The sequence below is a fragment of the Hippichthys cyanospilos genome, chromosome 8 (genome assembly GCF_059441005.1).
Source record: "Hippichthys cyanospilos isolate Australia breed blue-spotted pipefish chromosome 8, RoL_Hcya_1.0, whole genome shotgun sequence".
Lineage (NCBI taxonomy): Eukaryota > Metazoa > Chordata > Actinopteri > Syngnathiformes > Syngnathidae > Hippichthys > Hippichthys cyanospilos.
Window position 1 is genome coordinate 1,980,300 of NC_142376.1, and position 21,466 is coordinate 2,001,765.

Consider the following 21,466-nt stretch of genomic DNA (forward strand, 5'->3'; position numbering starts at 1 on the left):
GTTGACGGGCGCACTCGGCGTGGGAGAGATGAATGTCTCGGTTGATTCCCTGCCAAACTAAATGACCGGTGCAGCCAAGCGGCTGCAATGAATGTCTTCCAGTGACAACCTTCCGCACATCCGTAGAGCTTAATCTTCCAGCGGGGCCATTGATCTTACTGCTATTGATCCCTTTTCCTTTGGCTCGGTCTCTGGCCCCAGCTTAAGCAGCTTATGTTTAGTTACATCAGCGTTGCGTCGTATGCAACTTCCTGTCTAAGATTTTTGTAAATATAGCTGATAGGGGAAGCATCCTCAGCTAAAGATCAAACACATTTGTTTTTCTTTTCAGATCAAGAGCAAATTAATTGGAACATTATACACAGCCACACAGGACTCGGTTTAAAATTTTGGTTTGGGGGTACTTGGCCGGAGGGGGGGGGGGGGGCATTTCACAGGTGGTCGAAGAAAAAGTGGACAGCCACAGTTTTAGTACATGAAAAGTTCTTCTCGATTGTAAAGAGAAATGAGTCAAGGAAGGACAGTACGATCACATCTAATGACGTGCAAAATAACACACGTTTTCCATCACAGCGCCATCTACTGGAGGGAGTAATCCACTGCAAATAAATCCCTGACTTTTAGACCTAAAATCCTAGTGGAGGTTAATTTCATTTGCTTTTATCTCTTCTCGCAGATCTGTCCGCCCTGGCCAAGAAGATCAAACTGGAGATGGGCGGTTACCACAGCAACCAACAACATGGCGGCCACAACGGCGAGAACGGCGACCACAGCCCCGGATTGGGTGAGCGTCATCTCTTTTATTCTTTTATTATTCTTGAATTACTCTCTTACGACACAAGACACAATTGTTACATGCGTTGTTTATATGAATCACGCAGCTGTGTTTACATGCGGCTGATTGGACGTGTTGCTAGCGTGCTTCTTCTTAGAGGAGAAGGAATCCAACATCAGGAAAAACACAGACAATGACCTCAAAACCTCAAGACAGACTTTTTAACCACTTTACACCGTGTCGACCAAAGTTATAAATATACCTAGAGAGTAGTTTATTTTATTTGATTATATTTTGGCTTATGGAGTGAATGGATGAAGTGAGTTTGTAACCTCTGTTAATTATTTGAGAAGCACCTAAATAAATCTACTGATATTTTCAAAAATTTAAAATATTTTAAATATATTTTTTTTTTTACATATTAATACCAAACCTGCAGCAGCTATTCATAATTGAACAATAAAATTGTTTGTTTCACTATTAATTTTTGTATTATTTAGAAAAGTTACATTCATATCAAATCGATTATTTTACAAGTCGTTCGATGATCACAAATTTAACATTTAAAAAAAATGCTTAAGCAACATTCTGAAGAATGTATCTAGAAAAATGTCTGACTTTAAATGCATCAGGAAAAAAAGTCTTGCCTTTTTTTTAATCAAGAAAAAAATCTTACACATTGAGATTTTTTTTGGCTTAAAACTAGAAAAATGGACACATATTTCATATGTCTTTCTTGTATTTGGTCCAGCACTTTTTTGCAGATTTTTAATAAATAGATTTTTTAATATTTTTATTTTAAATATTTTGCTATTTGTCTAGTGTGACTTAAAAAGAAGAAAAAAATGTCATAAAAATAGCTGGGTAAACCCGCTATGGAAAAAGTTATGATCATAAATATAAGTCCGTGATAGAGTGAAGCCGCAATAACCAAAGTACGACGCGGCGAGGAGACGCTGTACTGAAATATCGACTTCTCGCTCCGGTATCATTCTAAAATCAAATCGAAGGAAACGTTACAGGGCTGGACTTCATATTACGAGACACCTGATGTAAATGTGGAGCAGACAAAAGAGGAGAGCTGGCCGCCGGTGCTTTGCTCACCTCGTGACCCAAAATGTGCAAGATGGAGAGATGACTAAAATGAGAGGCCCAAGTCCAATCAATAGCCTTCTTTCTAATTCACTACCTTGAATGCAAACGACAAACGGGCGGAGGATCGATGGCGCCACACACACACGCAGGCACACCAACAGGATGCCCCCCCCCCCCCCCCCCCCCCACACACACACACACACACCCTGCCGTTATCGACAGGTTAAAGTGACATCAGTGTGTTTAGACAGATGACGGGGTTTATACAGAAGGCCTGTGCGGAATCCACTATCAATCCAGGGCGCGCACACACAAACACCGTACACTTTAAAAAACGCGTCTCTTTATATGTTGCTATCATTACTATTATTAGTTTCTATTGTAGGCGTTTCTACTGGTCGTAAGCTTTGTTTAGCAGCGCCGATAGCATCTGTGTGGAGTTAGGCGGCATGGTTACCAGCGCCCATTACAAACCTGTAAATCTTAATCGCTCCGAATGCTCGAGTCGAGTGGAAACACACACGCGCGCAGGCATACGACCCAGTTTTTTTTTTTGTTTTTCATAGCGCCACCCACCGCCTTACGGGAAGCGTATGGCCCCAAGTAGGTGTGGGAGCACCACAAAGGCGGATTTTTGCGCAAATGCTGAGCGCGACACCTTTCCGAGCATGAGCCGTTTGTGCGTTTAACAAGATCTTTGGGGAAATTTACGGCTACTGTTTGTTTACGGTAATGGTTTGTTTGGAGAAACAGAAGAGAGCCACTTTGACTTTTGATGTTTTTTAATGAAACATAAGAGGGAGCGATGGGAGGGTCAAAGAGAAGAAGGGGGAAGGTGGGCCATGGGAATGAAATGATGAAATGGAGTCAGATGCGCGCCGTTTGTTTACGTCCACTCGCGTTTTGTTTTCTTTGGAAGCATCCGGTGCGACAAAGAACGCACGACACCAAACGTAGTTCATGTGTTCGTTATTCATTATTTTTCACCAATTAATCGGACGATATTGGCCAGCTAAATCCGCATCGTCTGATTTTTTTTTTAGTTTTTTAACACATTAACAGATTACTACGGAATAGCCAATTTACAGGTCTCAAATTATTTCTTTATTTTTAGATTTTAGAAGCTTGTTTCCTTCAGTGAGGAGGTTTTTCAATTTAATTTAATTTTTCAATCTTAGAAGCATTCATTCATTATTATTCACCAATTGTTTGTCAGATATTGGCCTGCTAAATCTAAGTCTAAATCTTTTTTTTTTACACACATAAAAAAACACTACAAAATAAATATAAATATTTTATTTGTTGGGGGGTTTATTTATTCATTTTTTAATTCTGGAAGCTTGTTTGAGGGGGCATTTATTTATGTATGTATTTATTTTCAAATATATCAAGCATCTTTGAAAGGAATTTATGAAGCTCCAATCGTACTCAAAAAAGATTTCAAAAGTTGACTTTCCAAAGTTATTGTTTAACAGTATTTGGCAAATGCACTCACTTCCATCCTCTTTATTTTGACTTCTTTGTTTCCATTTATCAGTTTCGTCAAGCGTACTTTAATGTTCTCATCATTTTTCTCCCTTTCCTTCCGCCATAATTTCCATTCCTTTCTCCCTCTCCAGCCTCTCCTGTTTTTTTTTCACTTCCCTGAGCTGCCTTTCAATCCTTGTCCCTCTTCATCTCTCCCTAACTCCCTTTCATATTATTTATGACAATTGTGCAGAAAGGCGAGCAACATTCCGTTTTTTTCTCCCATCCTTTGTGTGCATAATTACCCATCATGCATTGCTGGCCCAGCACCAGCACCAGCACTGCCATCAGCTTCTTTTGTTCCACTTCCTCCCCGTGTGTGTCTTTTGTTTTTGCTTGTGCCTTTATTAAATGATAAATATTTATGTCAAACCCCTAACCCCCCCATGGCCCCCCACCCCCTAATGGAATTGTTTGTGTCCTGACCAGAGGGACGTCAACAAGGCACGGGGGTGCCGTTGAGAAAAGGGATTTCCCTTTAAAGTGAGTCAATTCTCGACTTAAATAGAGCTCAGCGAACAATAGATTGGCCGAGACGAGATGAGGTGCGCTCGCGAGTGTCCAAAGCGCATCGGGATATCAAAAGGGACGAGCGCTTGTTTGACGCCAGTGAAGCGGACGGCGAGGACATCGTCTCGTTTTTGTCTTTGTGCTGTCGTGAGCACAACAAGAATATCGCCTCAACGCAATTCAAATGGGAAGAAGGAAATATCCCTCTTGGGTTTCACGTGGGCCTTTCCCAAGTGTTTACACTGTAACATTTGTGTCTGCTTTATTGGTAGGCATGTTAATATTTGCATCTTTAATTGCTGTTTACTTGGTCCTAATCAGTGTGGCTTTTGTGGCTTGATCCCCCCAAATCCTTACAAAAAATGGGAATTTCGGATGGCTTTCAATTAACTTCAGGTGGAAAATTTAGCTCAAAATTTGAAATCATATTAACTAACTGGTCGATTGGCTCATTGGTTAACTAATGGCCAACAAATTAACAGTTTGAATGAAAACAAACCAGCTAACCATAAAAACTAATCAACGATATGACTGAAAAATAACCAACTTATAAAACATACAACATCCAAAACAACTAACAAAGCAGCTAAACAATAAACTAATCAACAATGTGACTGTAAACTAATGAAGCACTCGTTACTACTAACCAACTAAATTTCTAATGAACTGACCAAACACAGAAGATACTTAACCACTAACAAACCAGATTAACTGCCTAATTGGCTAGCAAAAAATGGGCTTACAGAAGAGAAACTAACTAACTGACTGACTGACTGACTGACTGACTGACTAACTAGCGAAACACTAGTAGTTACGATGAACCAAGTAAATGACAAAACACCAAATACTGAAGAAGAATCCGGCTGTTTGGATAGCAGGCTAACAAATGAACAATTTGAATGACAACCACAAGTAAGGAGCTAAACAAGGAACTGGTCAGAAAACTAACCAACTAGCTCGCAAACGCATTTCGGGTTTTCCGGGGTCCTTTTACCCGAGGTCCTCTACAGAATGCGCCTCTTAATCGTACGTGCAGTACGCGGAGGTAAAAAATATATGTACTGGATAAGGCTTTTCCTTTTTGTTGTTTTCTCCCTCTGAAGTTCTGGACCAGCTGCCCTTCATGATGATGTCACATCCCCTGATCCCGGCCAGCCTGGCACCGGCCTCCGTTTCCATGGCGATGGGCCAGATGAACCGCCTGAGCACGCTGGCCAGCATCGCCAACATGGCGCAGCTCCACCACGCCAACCCCGCCGCCCGGCCCCCCGCCTCCGTCATTAAGGTGAAGAGAAGACACTCGTACGGCCAATCATACGTTAGATCAACATGATAAAGTGTCGTCACCGCGATTGTTTTGGGGTGTGTTCCAAATAGTTTACCATCAAAACTTTATTTGTTTTTATTGTATTAAAAGCACTGGACTATTTTTGTGTGTCTCCAAATGCAGCAACTCCAAGGGTTAGATTTTTCCATAAAAGAAATATCTGCTCCGTAATGTGAAGACATGTTCCTCCCTGAAGATTTATAAAAAAAAAAAAAAAAAAAAACGTTTTGGAATATGCCACCCTCGCGGTCTATGTCACGTCTTTTAGTAGGGTTGTGCCAATCCAAATTTGATATTGAGGATTGGTCTGATATCAGCCAAAAAAATTGTAACGGATTGTTTTGCTCTACGTTGCACTCTTTTGCAAGCAGTCCATTCCAGATTCCGGTCCTGCTTAGTGTGAATAAAATTGATTTACTGTGCTTACCAACCTTTTTAACTCATTCAATGCCAGGGACGTATTTTCGCATTTTTTTTTAAGAGTCCGTACATTAAATCCCTGATACCTAAGTATTAAATCCATTCTTAATTACATTCAGGACGATAATATAATTTCCAGATACTTAAGTATTAAATCAATACTGAGGTATCTGGCATTGAATGTCTGGACTCTTAAAAAGTGGGAAAATATGCGGCATTTGAATAAGGTCATTATTTTTCAAAGCAAAATGTCTGACTTATCGCAAAACACACTCATTGTTTGTTTTTTTTTTAAAGTGCTGCAAAAATGAGTATTTACTTTTGAAATTTTAAGTAAAATTACTCAAAATGATTATTCAGTGATTTAAATAGTTGCAGATTAATCGCAGAGTTACCGATTAATCGATCAATTCTGACAGCTTTAAAATAAGGCCACTCCTGAATGCAAGGAGGAAAACGTTCAGCTTTTCTCAGAAAAAAGACAACGGCATATGAATTGCGTTCCCAAACGAGCCTGGTCTGCTTCGCCAATAGGAGCAAATGCACGAGGAGAGCCCCTCCCCTTCCCCCTCGCTGGAGGAAGCTCAGATGTCGTCCAATCACAGCAGCGTCTCCAGTTCGCCCTCTCACACAGAACGCGCGACGGAAAACACACGTATGTACCCCGCCTTGTATTATCGGCGCCGACGCCGAATGCCGAGATGAACTTGTTGCACGCGTTGACTTCAGACCAGCTCCCCGATGGCGTCACCTTAAGTCACTGCGTCTTGGCGCAGTCGGGGCTCAGAGAGGCCGACTCCGTGGAATACAGCAAGGAAAACAAAAGGGGGCGCACTGACAAAGGTAAGACCAAGCGCTACACAAAATCAGGAATTCAATACCCGAACCCCGAGCAAATATGATGTCGTTTTCAGTCCGCATCAAGTGGCAAAATGGCCGCCGCCCTGAGATGCATAAAACTAAGTGGTCCACAATATCAACTCTTTCAGTGGCAAGCGTTATCGGAAAAGGAAACACCAAGAATACCGCCGATTTTTAGCATTTTCACTCATATTTTGTGCGATGTGTGTATATACAAGGGTGGTATCATATGAAAGATTGATTTCCATTCTTTACTTTGAATTACAAGTATGTATCGTATGTGTAATATGTATGGCTTTCTTCCCTGAAGTGAGCAACACTGCCATCCAATGGTCACAGTTCATTACTACAATGCTCCAGTTGCTTTATATTAAAATAAGCACTCATCAAGGGGGTACTTTTTCATTTAAAAAAAAAATTGACAAGAATTCTTCTCATTGGCACACAACGTAAGACGAAAATTATCGTCCGTTTTTATTGCTTTGGCAGGAACACCAGCTTTTTTTTTTTTTTCAAATTATGAGCAATTTGATTGGAACACGAAGCAAAACGTCGTATCCCATTTTTGGTGCATTGTCAGTATCAAAGTTCCGGCAGACGACGAGAGTTGTTGAATAAAATACACCTCGAAAGTTGAATAAATCAGCTACAGAAGGAACAGCACTCAGTTTGAAGTTATATTTTTCATCCAAAATTGCTGAAAATTGGCTGAAAAAAATATTTCAGAAGGTTTACATAATTGAAAATAAAAAAGACCAAAAGAACCATTGTTCTAGGACTCACATGAAACAACTTTGAGTCAGGAAGTTTTTTTACAAGATGTTCTTGTCACAGAGATTAATCATTTGTAGATTCTTAATCAGTAATGATTATTCAACGGGCAAATCAATAAGCAGAGAACAAAGCCTGCCAATAGGATGTTTGGATACTTTGAATAATCCATGCAAACACGCCGTCCTTTGCAGGTTTTTCAAAAACTCCTACTGTTTTAGGAAACTAACTGTTTCTTTCATTTCTGTGAGTCTTTTTTTTAATTCTTCCATGAAAGTAGAGAGAATGATACCAAACAATGTTATGCAAATTCATAATACTCTTTGTGTCAACACTTTTCATGATTGGACAGGAACAATATCAAAACCGCGTCATTCATTGACTGCATTGGAGTGCAGCCAGCCATTAAAAGCCTCAGTTGCAAACTTAATAATATTACATCATTGTATTACATCATATTGCGCCCTTGTTCAAAAGTGGATATGAGCTTTAATCTTGTAGAAAACACACACAAATAAAAGTTAAAAATCTCCAAATTTAAACAAGTAGTCCATTGGTTATGGATTTGTATGGTGCTTTAAGTGCTGACACTTAATTATTTAATTTATTTATATATTATATATAATTATATATAATTTATATATAATTTATTTAATTTAATTTATCGAAATAAACGATCAAATGAATAAAAAAACTTTGCCTGAGTTTGAAATGTCGGAATAAATTTGAATACGTCAACGCTCGCGTTAGCGGCTAGCATCGCTAACTTAATGGGTCAGGCTCGACTTGTGATTTCGAGTTCCCGTTTGTGGTCACGAGGTTTACCGATACTGGTGGCGAGTATCGATACCATGAAATCCGCTAATCCTCCATGAAAAATATCTGTCCGGCAGAAAAATGCACATTTGTTCCAAGGTGCTCCGAGCAACATCATCAGGGCGAATGACTCCGTCCGACGGCGCGGCATTAGCCGGCCGTTTGCCGGGGGCGTCCGCGGGGCCGCGGCCTAACGAGCCGGGCGGCGCTCCCGCGCCTCATCTGCATAACGACCCGCCTCCCTGTCGTTAGGGCCGCAGCGTCGGCGCGGCGCTGCAACGTCAGTTTGTTTGCTCCTCTCCGTCGGCGAGCTTTGCATTAGCTTAATGAGGACTGCTCAAGGACAAACAGTCAGCAGAAAAAAAATCAAGGGGGGAGCGCCTGTGCAAATGTATTCTAATGCCGAATCGCATTATTCCCTAAATCAAATCTCCCGAATCACAAAGGCGTCCTCAGGTAAGGGTCCCCGCGACCCCCCCCGTGGTGAACATATTGACAACGGCGGTGACAGTGACGCGCAAAGGCCTCGTCGGGTCCTCGGGGTGGACGCCGCATTTATGCAATTGACTTTCAATTGATTTTCCTGCATGCAAATGAAGCCTGTGTACATTTGCAGGATTACATGCGGATCCGGAGTGGGGGGGGACTAAGTTTTCAAAGGGCACGTCGGCGCTGTCATTCTGTCAATCCATTGTGCTTGAATGCGCGTGTGTGTGTGAGAATCAGATTTGGCTGCGTGCGCTGTTTCCCGCGCTCTTTGAACAACGTATCCATGCAGCAAAGATCAGAGGCCATCCCTGACACCTCACTCCCATTAACCAAACATCAGCAGAATTTTATTCCGTCTCTATCTCCCCCCCCCCCTCCCTCTTTCACTCACCTCTCCCCCCCCTCCCTCTCTTTCTCTCTCTTCCGCTGACTGGCAGTCTTGGCGCGGCGATGCTCGATGCCCCCCGGGGACGGCCGGGAGAGGAATAAGAGCGGAGGGAAAAAAGAGCAATGAAGTTTAAAAAGGCGAGGGAGGGGGGGAGAAAACAGACAGTGACCTTGGTTAGGGAGATGGGTAAATGATCAAACGGGCCCGCGGATGTGTGTGTGTTTATGACTGACGTGTGTGTGTGAGAGAGAGTGAGGTAAAGTAGGCGTAAAACAGTAACTCAATAAAGGATCAGTCACATCCAAGGAGCCTGGGGAGCCCGCGCTGCTGACTGCGCACTTCAGCGGGCTATCAGTATGTGTGTGTGTGTGTGTGTGTGTGTGTGTGTACATATGTGCGTATGCGTGTGTGAGCCACAGGAGTGTCGTTGGATGCCCTCCGCTGAGCTCGCCAGCACCTGCTAATTACCTTTCTCTGCAGAGCAATGCTCTTAGCTAGAAAGTAATAGATGAAGGTGTGTGTGTGTCTGCGTGTGTGTGTGTGTGGTTGGAAGGGGTGAGTGAGGGGAAAGGTAGGGGGGGTACGATGCCTCTCATCTGTGAAACACCTTGAACGTGACAAGACGTGAGGCCGAGGCGGGCGTTTCTTTTTTTTTTTTGCATCGAAAGATGCTGCGGTCAGCTAAGTGGAGAAAACGCTGTCATTTGTCACAGATAGATGAGAGAGCAGGGAAAAAAAGTGTCAGGGTATCAAAATGCACGTTTAAGCTACGCTAACCCTCCACGGACACTCCCTGAGCAGGAAAAAAAAAGAGAGAAAAAAGTCACATGGGTTTGAAAAATGGTACATCTTCATCTCTATCGCCATGCAGCAAAGATGGAAAAGTACTCGCATTCTGAACTTAGTTAAGGGGAAAATTAAATGTCCACTAGTCTAATCACAACAGTTTTATTAATATTACAAAAATGAATTAACCAACTGTTTTTAATCCATCGCGGGGGCAAACATTTTGCCGCTTGCTGTCCATTGAAAAGGACATCACAGTAGTTCAGGGCTCAGGTAACAACCAATCACAGATCGCTTGTTTTCTATGTTTGCAAGCTGAGCTGTGATTGGTCGTTACCTTAGCAACTATGATGTCATTTTCACTCAGCTGCAAGTGGCAAAATGGCCGCCCACTAAGATACGTATGAGTGGGTTTTATTGCTCCATTCATATTACACAAACCCAATGTTTCGATTTTTTTTTTCTTATTGAAAGTTAAATACTGTACATTATTAAAGGAAATGAAAATTAAAAGAAAAACATCATCAATGAATAGAAATCAAACAAAACAGGAAAAATTCATCTTAGCAATTCACAAATTTCTACCCAATCTCAAGTCAATGCATGATTCATATATTTGTTTGTTTCCTCTCTTTGGAGAGACTTTATAGGTATTAAACTCCAGTCCTCAAGGGTCGGTATCCTGCAAGTCTTCCGTTTTTTTTCCACCTAACTCACCTGATTCGAATGATTAGCGTTTTAGCAAGCTCACCAGGAGAAAATGAGCCTTAGATGTGTTTGAGGGAGAAGGTTGGAAAACATGCAGGATACCAGCCCTCAAGGACTGGATTTGGACACCCGTGCGGTAAATGATTCATATTTACTGCACAAATTCACAAAACATTCATCAGAATACAACCTTTAGACTAATAGGGCTGCATAGAACATTTTAATGAAAATATTTACAATTTTTCAATCTTTAAATTGACTTCCCCTTCCCGCAGTTTGTTAGTCAGAAACCAGTGTTTTTGGTCAACCCAAACGTTCTGCTGATTATAAGGGACCTTTATGGGATTTTTTTTTTTTGCAGAAGACATTGCGATCCGTAGTGAGAGTAGGCAACAGGTGGAGGAGAAGCCGGAGGTAGCAGAGATGACGATGCTGTGGTTCTCTTTGAGAGTGACCAAGATGGATGGGGTCAGAAACAAAAGCATCAGACCACATCTTGGAATTTTGGGAGATAAACTCAGAGTTTGTCTGTCTCTTTCTCTGCAAGTATTTCTACTTATGCAGTTACTTGCCAGTGGCGGCGTGCAGCAGGCGCATGCGTGCTTCACACGCGTACGAGCAGATGGTCATCCATAATGCAGCTTCTTCTTCTTTGCCGCTTTTTATGGGCCACGTCAAGCTGTGATGCATTATCAATCGGCGCGTTGCCATGTCATAAAAAGAGAAATCCGAAACCGGGACAAAGATTAGTGTAAACACCCATTTAATATGTGCTTTTATGTGTTTACAAGGAATTCACTCAACAAATTAGAAAGTTGTAAATTATTCAAATGTGTTGCGGGGAACCCAAATAGCATCTGGCCGAATTTGCGGAACGGCGAGGCGAGCGCCGCCCGCCCGCCCGCTCGGGCCGGTCGCAAGAACAAGACTTTAATTCAAAAGTACTCGACGCAGCAGCTGTCAAAATGCGGCACGTCCTCGTAAACATGCTTTACGGGCAGAAGGAGAAAATGCCTCGGTGATTCATTTCTTTTTTTTTTTTTCCTTGAAGCTGGGGAGCCTTTGTTGAATTTAATTACAGGTGAAGTGGAAATTGGAAAGCGCAAGCCAAGCCCGGTGTGGTTGAAAAAACTTGATAATAAATTAAAATTCTTCATTTTTAGAGCAATATATTTATGATTTAATTCTAAACTGTGTCACAGCCAACTATTTCTCGCTAAAAATATTTGTGATATTTTAGAAAAATAGCTTCTTATATGGTTTATGAAAGAAAATAAACGTGAAAACCGCAGGAGCGATTTTTGCTTCCGTTTGAGTAAGCCAGCTTCGTGAAAAAGTGATCAGTAGGCACGGGAAATTCAATCAAATAGTCGATGTAATCAATAAAAATAAAACAATATCCATTTTTGCTGGGTTAAAAAACAATAATAAATTCAGAAGATAGTAAAACACATTTTCACTTAATAATAAATTATATAATAGTAATATTGTTATTAATAATCATATATTCAAATTAATAAATGTAATAGATTTCCATTTCTATGTTGTGACAGTGTACTGCATACTAAACTGGTACCCAAGGCAAGAAAAAAATGGCTCCAGCATTTTTTTTTTTTTTTTTAAACGGAGGTACTCAAATTGCTCAAAGACACGTAGGCAACTTGAAATGTCAACATTTCCTGTGAAGAAAACACATCAGAGTTGTGTACTTTTGTCAGTACATGTTGAACTTTTTCTGTCACACGGCGGTTAATCATCATGGTTGTCATTTGTTTGTTACGTGAAGTTTGTCTAATGTGTGTCTTAAATGCCTCAAATGGAACGTTGCACTTTGTTAACTTGTGACTCTGACTTGTTGTGTTCTGTGGTGTTTTGTTTGTGTTTTGGTGAGCCTCAGGGTTTTCTGATTCTTTCTCTTATGGGTTTTTGTTGTTCTACGATTTATCTTTTCACCTTTTGGGTGTTTTTTGTCTTTTGTTTATGTTCATGTTCGTGTTTATGTTCATGTTCCACTTGTCCGCATTAACCAGCTTCCTGTTCCAATTGTGTCTTGTCCAGGTGCTCCTTGTTGTCTCGTGAGGTTTGAGTACACAGTGGGTTTAAGAAATTAGGTTGTTCCAGAAGTAATTTCATAACGTGAACCTTTCATACAGAGACGCTTTTTACATGTAACTAGCCTAATCCTTTCCAAGCCTCCAAAAATGCTTTTAAATGAATATTATTACGTTATAAAAATGCATAAAAACTGCTAACAAATACATGTTAGAATTACATTAGTGCATAATAATCAAAATATATCATGTAAAGAATAATTCAATAAAAACATCATATTAATTATATCAGTTGACAATATGAATGCAGTTCACTTGTTTGCCTTGAGATGGTGCTGGTGTTTTGGTGATGAGTGCAGAGGGGGACACCCTTTTAGGGCGTTTAATTTGTACGTTTTTATTTTAAAGTTCCAGTGATCCAGGAATCACTGACAAGTCCACAGGAGCAATGATATTAATATTTTTGGGATTATTTTGAGCATGTACATTTACTTCGGTTTAGTTTTGGGCCATGCGAAGTGCTTCCTGTGTGATGTCATTGCTAAAGTGCTAACAACGCAAATGTCAGATATGTGAATATGTTCGATGTTAGCCATTGCTAATGTCAGATTTATGTTTGTTAGTCCAAGGGGGGAAATTGTTGGCGGGAAGTGTGGCTGAAACGAGTAAGGATGAAAAGTGTAAGACCACAGGAAACATCAATGCAAAAAAATACCCAAAAAAAAAAACGATCGTCTCGTCCGTTTCGCCCACAACCTTCCGCCACCTCGCCCACCGTTTGGAAACGCGACGCCCGTCTTGCGAAAGCATTGGGGAAAACAAATGAAAAGTAATCCGCCCTACATGAGGTTTTGGCAGGACACGAGGGGATCAGCTCTTTTGTTGACGTTCTTTTCAAGGCGGCCAAAGCTTCTCCATATTAGGGCCTGAGAAATGTTCACCTGAATGTGTGTCAGAATCCAACCCGCCGGCCGCTGATCGACAAGTGTACCAGCACCCCCCGCCGGGCCGGGACGGCTGCGAGAAGGCGGCGTACCCCGCGGGACACAAGCTCCCAGCGGGTCTCCACCACGCTCCCTTCATCTTCCCGGAAGGCTTGTCCTCCATAGAGACGCTGCTCACCAACATCCAGGTGAGCCTCTGCCGGGGCTTTCTTGCCATTATCGTCCTGCTCGCTATTCTGCTCCGAAGATGAATAGGATAGAAGGGCGACGAGCGGGCGGACATTTAGGATCTGCCTAAATTGCCGCGGGCGTGCGCTGACCCGTTTCTCACATGTTGAACGGCTTTGTGGCGGAGGAGTCGCTGGCGGATTGGCTTTCGCTCCGTAAAGAAAGAAAGAAAAAAAATCATCTGTGTTTGTCACCTAATGTGACCCCACTCACGCAGGCGACACTACGCTGCAATAGTGTGTTTTTCAATTACAAATTGAAAAAAAAATACGATGTAACATTTGTTTTTTTAATATATAAATAATATAAGCATAGACAATGATATTTTCTAAAAAAAAATTCATCAATATGATGAATAAAAATAAAACACAACCACACCCATACTGATAAAAAAAAACAACACTTTTTTAGGGAGTACTGGTAATATCAGAACAGAAAATTCATCAACATGTTTTTTAATAAATTCATAAATAAGTCAATTATATCAGTAATTTATCAGTAATTGCCCTTGTTGTTTAAAATTTTTAGGATTTAGGCATGATTAGTAAAATGGTCTGGAAAATCCTAAAAAAAAAAAATCCACAACAACTTTTGCTGTAGACAATCATATTTAAAAACAAGCATCAATATTTTAAATAAAAATAAATCCCAATCATGCACATAATGATTTAAAAAAGATTTCCAGGGAATACTGGATATATACTTAAGGGAACAAAATGTAAATTTGACATAAACTAAATACTCAATAAATTAAGAGAAAAATGACTCAACCTGTTTTTTAATATTTTAATAAATAACTAAATGATATCGGTGAGTATAAACAATCATAAAAAAAAATCAATATATTTAAAAAAAAAATCAAAACCGTACTGATAAAAATAAATGCTTTTTTCACGGACTACTGTTCATATACTAATAGGAACAGAATAATAATATTATAAACTAAATAAATACCTCATTCAAACTTGCAATCAACACAGGACAAATGAACAGGAAAAAAAATGACTCAACCTGTTTTTCGATATCCGGCTGGAAGTTCGCGGCGGCTGTTGGCCGGCGTTGTTGAGCGCGTAACCCGTTGTTGATGTGCACCCGTGCGTGTCTCCAAGCAGGGTCTGCTGAGGGTCGCCATCGAGAACGCCAGGGCGCAGGAGAAGCAGGACCACCTGGAGAGAACCGAGCTGAAGATGGAGCTGGTGCGCGAGCGAGAGCTCCGGGAGACGCTGGAGAGGCAGCTGAGCGTGGAGCAGAAAAACAGAGGTACGCCCAACACCGATCCTGCGGCCTTCATCTTTCCACCCGGATGTCTTCCCAGCGTCGATTCTGCTTAAGAATATGGCCGCAAAGCTCTCTATTTGTCTAACTGGAAATCCTCTTTACATTTCAACATAGTTCATTGATACCAGGATGCCACGGCAAAGCACAAAGATGCCATTATATGATGCTAAATTACTCTGTGTAAACGGAGCTCCTCGTCTGATTTCGACATAGTTCCTCGGCACCAAGATTTCTTCAAAGCACTATTTTTGTCCCAATGTAGTTTCTCCATTCATTTCAACATTGGTCCTAGGCAGCAAAATACCGCAACGGTAAAGCTCTCCTTTTATCGAAATGACGCTGTTCAACTCATGCCAACCTAGTTGCTTGTGCACAATATGTCGCAACATGGTGCCAAATCTCTTCTTTTGTCTCAGTGAAGCTCTTCAAGTCGGCATGGCAGCAAAGCGCTACTTTTATCTCAACAAATCTTCTCAATCAACTTCAATTTAGTCATATATTTTTTAAAGCTCACTTTTTAAAAATCGTGGGTTTTATTGTCTGACTTGACGATTGACAAATGCATGTGGGAAAGTAGCGGCAAAGTCACCATTGCACTTTTCGGCGTGGTCACACAAGTGCTGCTGTTGACCACGGCTCACACTCACACAGAAACTTGACGATGTCATACATCGCCTCGCCTCTTTTTTTAAGTTGCATATTTTTTGTAAGTGTTTTAATAAGTTTAAACATGGAAAAAAACAAAGACAATTCGTACTGGAAGCGAATCTCCTATCCACAGCGCAACAACGCTGACCTCACGCGTGATGATCTCACTTGAATCTCCGTGATATGATGTCATGCTCCAGATGAGCCAAAACCAATAGATGACATCATCCTTCTCACGTTTTCCTCCTCCCGTTTTACTTCTAGTTCTCATCCAAAAGCGACTGAAGAAGGAAAAGAGAAGTAAGCGGAGACTTCAGGAGGCCTTGGAGGAGGAAGTGAAACTCCGAGATCAGGCGGAGCACGGCTTCCTGCAGCACGCCGCCGGCGTCCTCTCGTCGGGTACGCCGCAAAAACAACGCTTTTATGGTGTAAATTTCCACCGCCGTCATCCTGAGCTCTTCATTAGCTTTATAATTGACTTCCTTTATCCCCAAATGAGCAAAGCGCAGCGCGTCAATCATCCTCCGACTCTCTTCCGACAGAGTCTGTGACCCAGGACGCCGACGTCGTCAAAATGGAGGACGACAGGCTGGACGTTAAGGCCACAGTGCAAGGTACGCCACAAATGAACCTCAGCCGTGAGGCGCAAAAAAAACAAAAAAGATGGAATATGTTAACGCCGCCTGCAACGCTGTATTTGGGGGAGGGGCTTACGGTCCACGCCCCTCCCTACTCTTCCTTATAATGGTAATAAATTAGTGTTACGAAGAGCGGTTCTAAATACAGACGCTCCTCTACGTCAATGGTTCTCAAACTTTTTTGCAGTTATGTTCCCCCTGTCAATTATCTTTTCAGCCAGGTGGCCTTAAACCAGTGCAAAGCATTTTGGGTAAAAAAAAAAAAAGACTGAAAACATGCCCCCAGCGTCCAATTTATTCAACTTTAGACCCTTAAATTTGTATTGGTCCACCAAAAAATAATCAACCTAAAGCGTCATCTTTTGGATCATAGAAGACATCTGTTATAAAAACAAAAATAACTTAATTACTAATAGTTATTCTTCCACAAAAAAATAAGCAATATAAAGTGTGTTAATATAAAGAAAAATATTAAAAATAAAGCATCCTGTTTGGGGATTACAGTAGACATTGTTCAAAATAAATCATTCATTTCATTATCAATAAATATTTGTCCCCCCAAAATAATCATATAACGTGTCAGACCTGTTCTCAAAAAGAAATCATTATGAATAAATATTTGTCTGCAGAAAAATATTCAACTTTTGGGATCATAGCAGAGATGTGTTCACAAAAAGAAATTAACTGGACAGGTAACGAGTGGTGGCACAACACAAGTTGGGTCCAAGCATTCTAGTATGGAGGACAATCTGGGTTTTTACAGAAATGAAACTGAATAATCTTCTCTTTCAATGCTTCACGATGTTTCATATATTTAATATTTATCCTCCGCTATTTGTCTGGACCGTCACTGCATTACTGAGCAAAATATAACACGTCATACAGGGAGAGCGAAGAAAAGCCCGAGTTCCCGGTCGGCCCAATGGAGCGGCGCCCGGGCCGACCGCAGCAGACAGCGAGCTTGTTCCAAGGCGCTTTTTTTTTTTTTTTTTTTTTTTTAATTGAATGCCAGTGAAGCAAGAAAAGAACTGGCCACTAATTAACGGCTGTCTTAATTGTTCTCGTGATGAGTTTGTTTGGACATCATTTGCATAATTAACACCCAGTAATAAATCATTTAAAGGGGAATTGTCTGTCAGACGGAGGGGGCAGGATGCGCTTCCTTTGTGCAAGGAAGTTTAATCGTGCAGAAAAGGGGATCAAATGCCTTAAAAAAAAAAGGCCTTTGAGTGAACCTTTCTTATGAACTGAACTTCCACATGGTGATAACGAGGCGCTCTAATAAGACCAAGTCAGGCGGAAGCTCGTTCCACAAATTTTTTTATATATATATATATATATATATATATATATATATATATATATATATAAATATATATATAATTCCTTCCTGTGTTAAGCGTACATTCATGAATATATAAAGTTTCAATATGCCACGACGGCGTCCCTTCTAAATGATTGCCAGCGGTAGGTCAAGAGGTTCAGCCCATGTCAGGCTCATTTACTGCCATAAAAAATGGAAATATTGTCCATTTTGGACATATTAAATACTTGATGTTTTATTACGCATTTCCCCCAATTTTTGCATTAATCCTTTCATCAGAAACTCGAGAACAAGGTGCAATAAAAAATTTTGTGTTGAGACCTCAAAACCACTAAGGGGCGCTAGCAGACAACTTATGACAGTTGCAAGGCTTTCAAAGACTTCAGTGAGTGGCTTAGCCTGATTCCCATAATACAAAAGTTTTTGCTATGCATTGTGAGACTTGTAGTTGACAAAAGGCTTCGATCCAAGAACTAAATGTTGCAGGAAAGCTTTTTTTTTTTTTTGCTGCATTGAAGCATTTTATTTCGATTATTTCTATTTTTTATTTGATCACAAAATGAAAATCCTTTGAAACAAAAAACAGCCTTGGAATAAATCTAAATACATGTAAATATACATATATTTGTATAGGGCTGATGCCACTGAACATTTTTGGGGGTTGTAAGTCAAAATATATTTATATTTGACGATGTTATGACCCTTTCAAAGTCTGCCCAAGTTGTGTGATAATAAACTGTCTAAATGATGTTCATTAACTGAAAATCTCAAAATGTTTTACGATTACTTCATATTTTATGATTAATACTGATGTTGTACTTGTGCTATTTTGGACTGTTTTAAAAAAGAGTAACACGTCTGAAATTGTTGTTTTTAAAGTCATATAAATATGCACTATGATATTATTGGTCCAGCTCACTTGGGGATAGATTTTCCTCTCCCTAACCCTACAAAAACTGAAAAAAAAAAAAAAAAAAAAAACATTGAAGCATCCATTTTGGGCACATTCCAGGACTGGCACTTTGAAAAATTCCAAAATGAGCCCCGGTCGTAAGCGCAGGTACCCTAGACAGATGGGCCGCGTTATATGGGGAAGATTTTCTGCTTGCGTCATCTCATGCGAGCAGACTTACGGCATCCACTTTGACGATCATTTGGAGGATCGGCCGGAATGAATCTTGTGTTTGCGTCTCTCTTGCAGAGGGACGAGTATTCCTGCAGACGGCCGGGATGTATTGAGGGAAAGAGGGCGCACACCTTTCAACTTTTAATTTATTGCATTTATCAGCCATTCCTGGACGGTAGTAACGACAATTCCTTTATTCCGATGACGTGTTTGTTTGTGTTTTTTCTTTTCCCCCATGTTTGACGAGGGGGCGTAGCTGTGTACATATCTAGTCATTGCTTTTGTTGTTCTAATCCAGAAAAGGCATGTTGTATAGTAAGTACATGTATGGTGTATGTTATGCAGTAGGGCAGTTTGACAATACAAATACTTTTTAATATCATCATGTGTTTCTGCCTCTATTTTTCCCCCTTTACACACAAAGACATATTTTTACATCATTTATCGATAAGGTAGCTTGCGTTGTTCGATATTTTGTGAATTAAACATCGAGTACTGCGGAAATATATTGATAATATGTGCTATTTATGTGCGTTGAAATAGATTACACTGATTACTGTGTATTGTAGGCGTTAGGTGATCATTTTCCTTTCTCAGCCATGTTTTTGTACAAGTATCGTGGGCTAAGGGATATACAGTACATTCATAGTGGTATTTACTGGTGGAAACGGAAGTGGGAATTTTTTTACTAAGTTTCCAGATTTATAAACAATTATTAATTATCGGTAGTGAAAGGGTTAACCAGATTTAAAAAGATTGAAAGTCTGAATCCTGACAAAAACTAAAAATTTCATTTGGGATTAATTGAATTGACCATTTTCTGGAAAAGATAGCACCGCTGCCTCCTACTGTAGTGGAGGTGCAATTACACTTTATTTTTCCATTGCTAAAAAAAAAGAAAAGAAAAAAAATCCCTTTTATGTGATCTTTTGACATGTCATCACCCAGATACGCCCCGCTGCGTGCGACTGTACTTTTCGCCCTCCGTTAAATTTGTGACTCACGAATGAGTCAACACCTTTTTTGAACGAGCACCTGAGAGTCGGGCGGCGCATGGAAACGCTTCTACTGTTTCGCGCACCCTCGTCTTTCACGTCCGCTCACACAAAGTAACACGGGCCTGCCGAGAGAAGCGTAATGGAAAAGATAAATAGAGGATGAAGCTAAGGTGACGGGCCGAGTGTGTGTGTGTATGTGTGTGCGCGCCGCACAACAGCGTAGCAAACCATCTGCTCATCTCCTCTTAATGAACAAAGCAAACAGCGGGAGTCAAGGCTGTCTCCAAATCTGCTCTCTCTTTATTGGCACACGCGCACACACGCCAGCACGTCCGCATCTTTAATCAGATTATGTTTGATTGAGAACAGGGGCAAAGCAACCTTTTTAGACCCGACTCCTACGTGGGTGACAGAGAAGGTCTGAAACACGATTAGCAAGCTGTTGGCGGCACTCGACGTCCGACCAGCGGCAAGCAAATTGAGCTAATGGGCGGGAACTAACCAATGGGAACTAACGGGCCGCCGCGTCCCCCGCGCGGGCCATGCTATTAGACAGCTGTTGGACTTGACGGCGGACATGAAGGCCTCGTCCGCCATGTTTGACGTGCGCTGACGCAAACCAGTGGGGCCTTCTAGCAAGGAATCTGCACGCTGTCAAGCTAGCCGCATCAAACGCAAGTTTACGCTCTTGGCATGAAACTTGGAAAAACAATGGATCATTCCAGAATGGGAGGACGTTTGAGCGTCAAAACTCGTCAAAATAAAACCTTCACTTGAATGATTTTCTGCTACTTATTCGTCAGTAATAGGTCATACATTAGCAAAGGCTTGATTATTAGCACAGCTTACAGATTCATTGGTAGAATTGTTGTTGCTTCTCAAGGAAAGAGAAATCATTTTCACATATAAGTACAGCTAACAAAAGAAAAAAGTAATATAATATAATATAATATAATATAATATAATATAATATAATATAATATAATATAATATAATATAATATAATAAATCAACTTTCAACAAACAGTAACTACTTTTTACAAGGTTTATATAAGTTATGGGTTAGTCTGAAACTGAAAAAAAAAAACTTCAAGCTCATCAAAGTGTGTGAATTAAAAAAAAGAAATCAATCCTTATTTTGATTGAAGCATTTTTGACCAACGGAATCGTTTGATTTGGTTACCTTTCCTAGAATTGGCAACTATTACATTTAAATCCTGCCTTTAAATGTAGTTTTGAAATACATTAAAAAATTGCCAATCCTTATTCATGATATACACATTTTTGACCAACTGAACCGTTTGAATAGCTTTCCTTAAAATGTTGAATATTACCTATAAAAATTGTATCATTTCTAACATTAACAAAAGGAAAAAAGCAATATAAAAACGTTCAACAAATGCTGAATACTTTTTACGGTGTTTACACAGGTTACAGGTGAGATTGAAACTGGAAACAAATAATGCATCAAAGTGCTTGAAATAAAAAAAGTCGACATTTATATGCAGTAGAAACATTTTTGACCAAGTAAATACCTTACCTTGAATCGTTGAACATTACATTTAAATGCGTTTTTTTAAATATATTCGATAATTGAAACAAATTGAGATACTTTGTGTATGTTACACAGAAAAACTGCTTTATTCAGTTTCGAATTCAACGAAACACTGCCCTCTAGTGACAAAATTACAGAAGTAAAGAATGCCAAGCTTCTTTTGGGACAGCGGGGCTTCCGTAGTGTCTTAGCGAGCTACTTCC

At 40.4% G+C, this 21,466-nt stretch overlaps 1 protein-coding gene across 3 annotated transcripts in view; it reads left to right on the plus strand.

The window, feature by feature from the left end:
- The window catches only part of dachc (dachshund c), a 36,543-nt gene extending 17,451 nt beyond the window's left edge, over positions 1 to 19,092 (plus strand). The window contains exons 3-11 of one of the 3 annotated variants that reach the window (XR_015866351.1): positions 677 to 784; positions 5,011 to 5,192; positions 6,189 to 6,309; positions 6,384 to 6,497; positions 13,481 to 13,656; positions 14,806 to 14,956; positions 15,887 to 16,050; positions 16,165 to 16,236; positions 18,786 to 19,092. Coding sequence is in view for 2 of the 3 variants with exons in the window: in XM_088420968.1 (XP_088277094.1) it covers positions 677 to 784; positions 5,011 to 5,192; positions 6,189 to 6,309; positions 6,384 to 6,497; positions 13,481 to 13,656; positions 14,806 to 14,956; positions 15,887 to 16,021; positions 16,165 to 16,236; positions 18,786 to 18,823 (1,097 nt within the window). In the remaining variant the exon portion in view is untranslated. The remainder of the gene's footprint in view (positions 1 to 676; positions 785 to 5,010; positions 5,193 to 6,188; positions 6,310 to 6,383; positions 6,498 to 13,480; positions 13,657 to 14,805; positions 14,957 to 15,886; positions 16,051 to 16,164; positions 16,237 to 18,785) is intronic. The other 2 variants (XM_088420968.1, XM_088420969.1) reach the window with 2 other exon arrangements.
- The last annotated feature ends 2,374 nt before the right edge of the window (positions 19,093 to 21,466 follow it).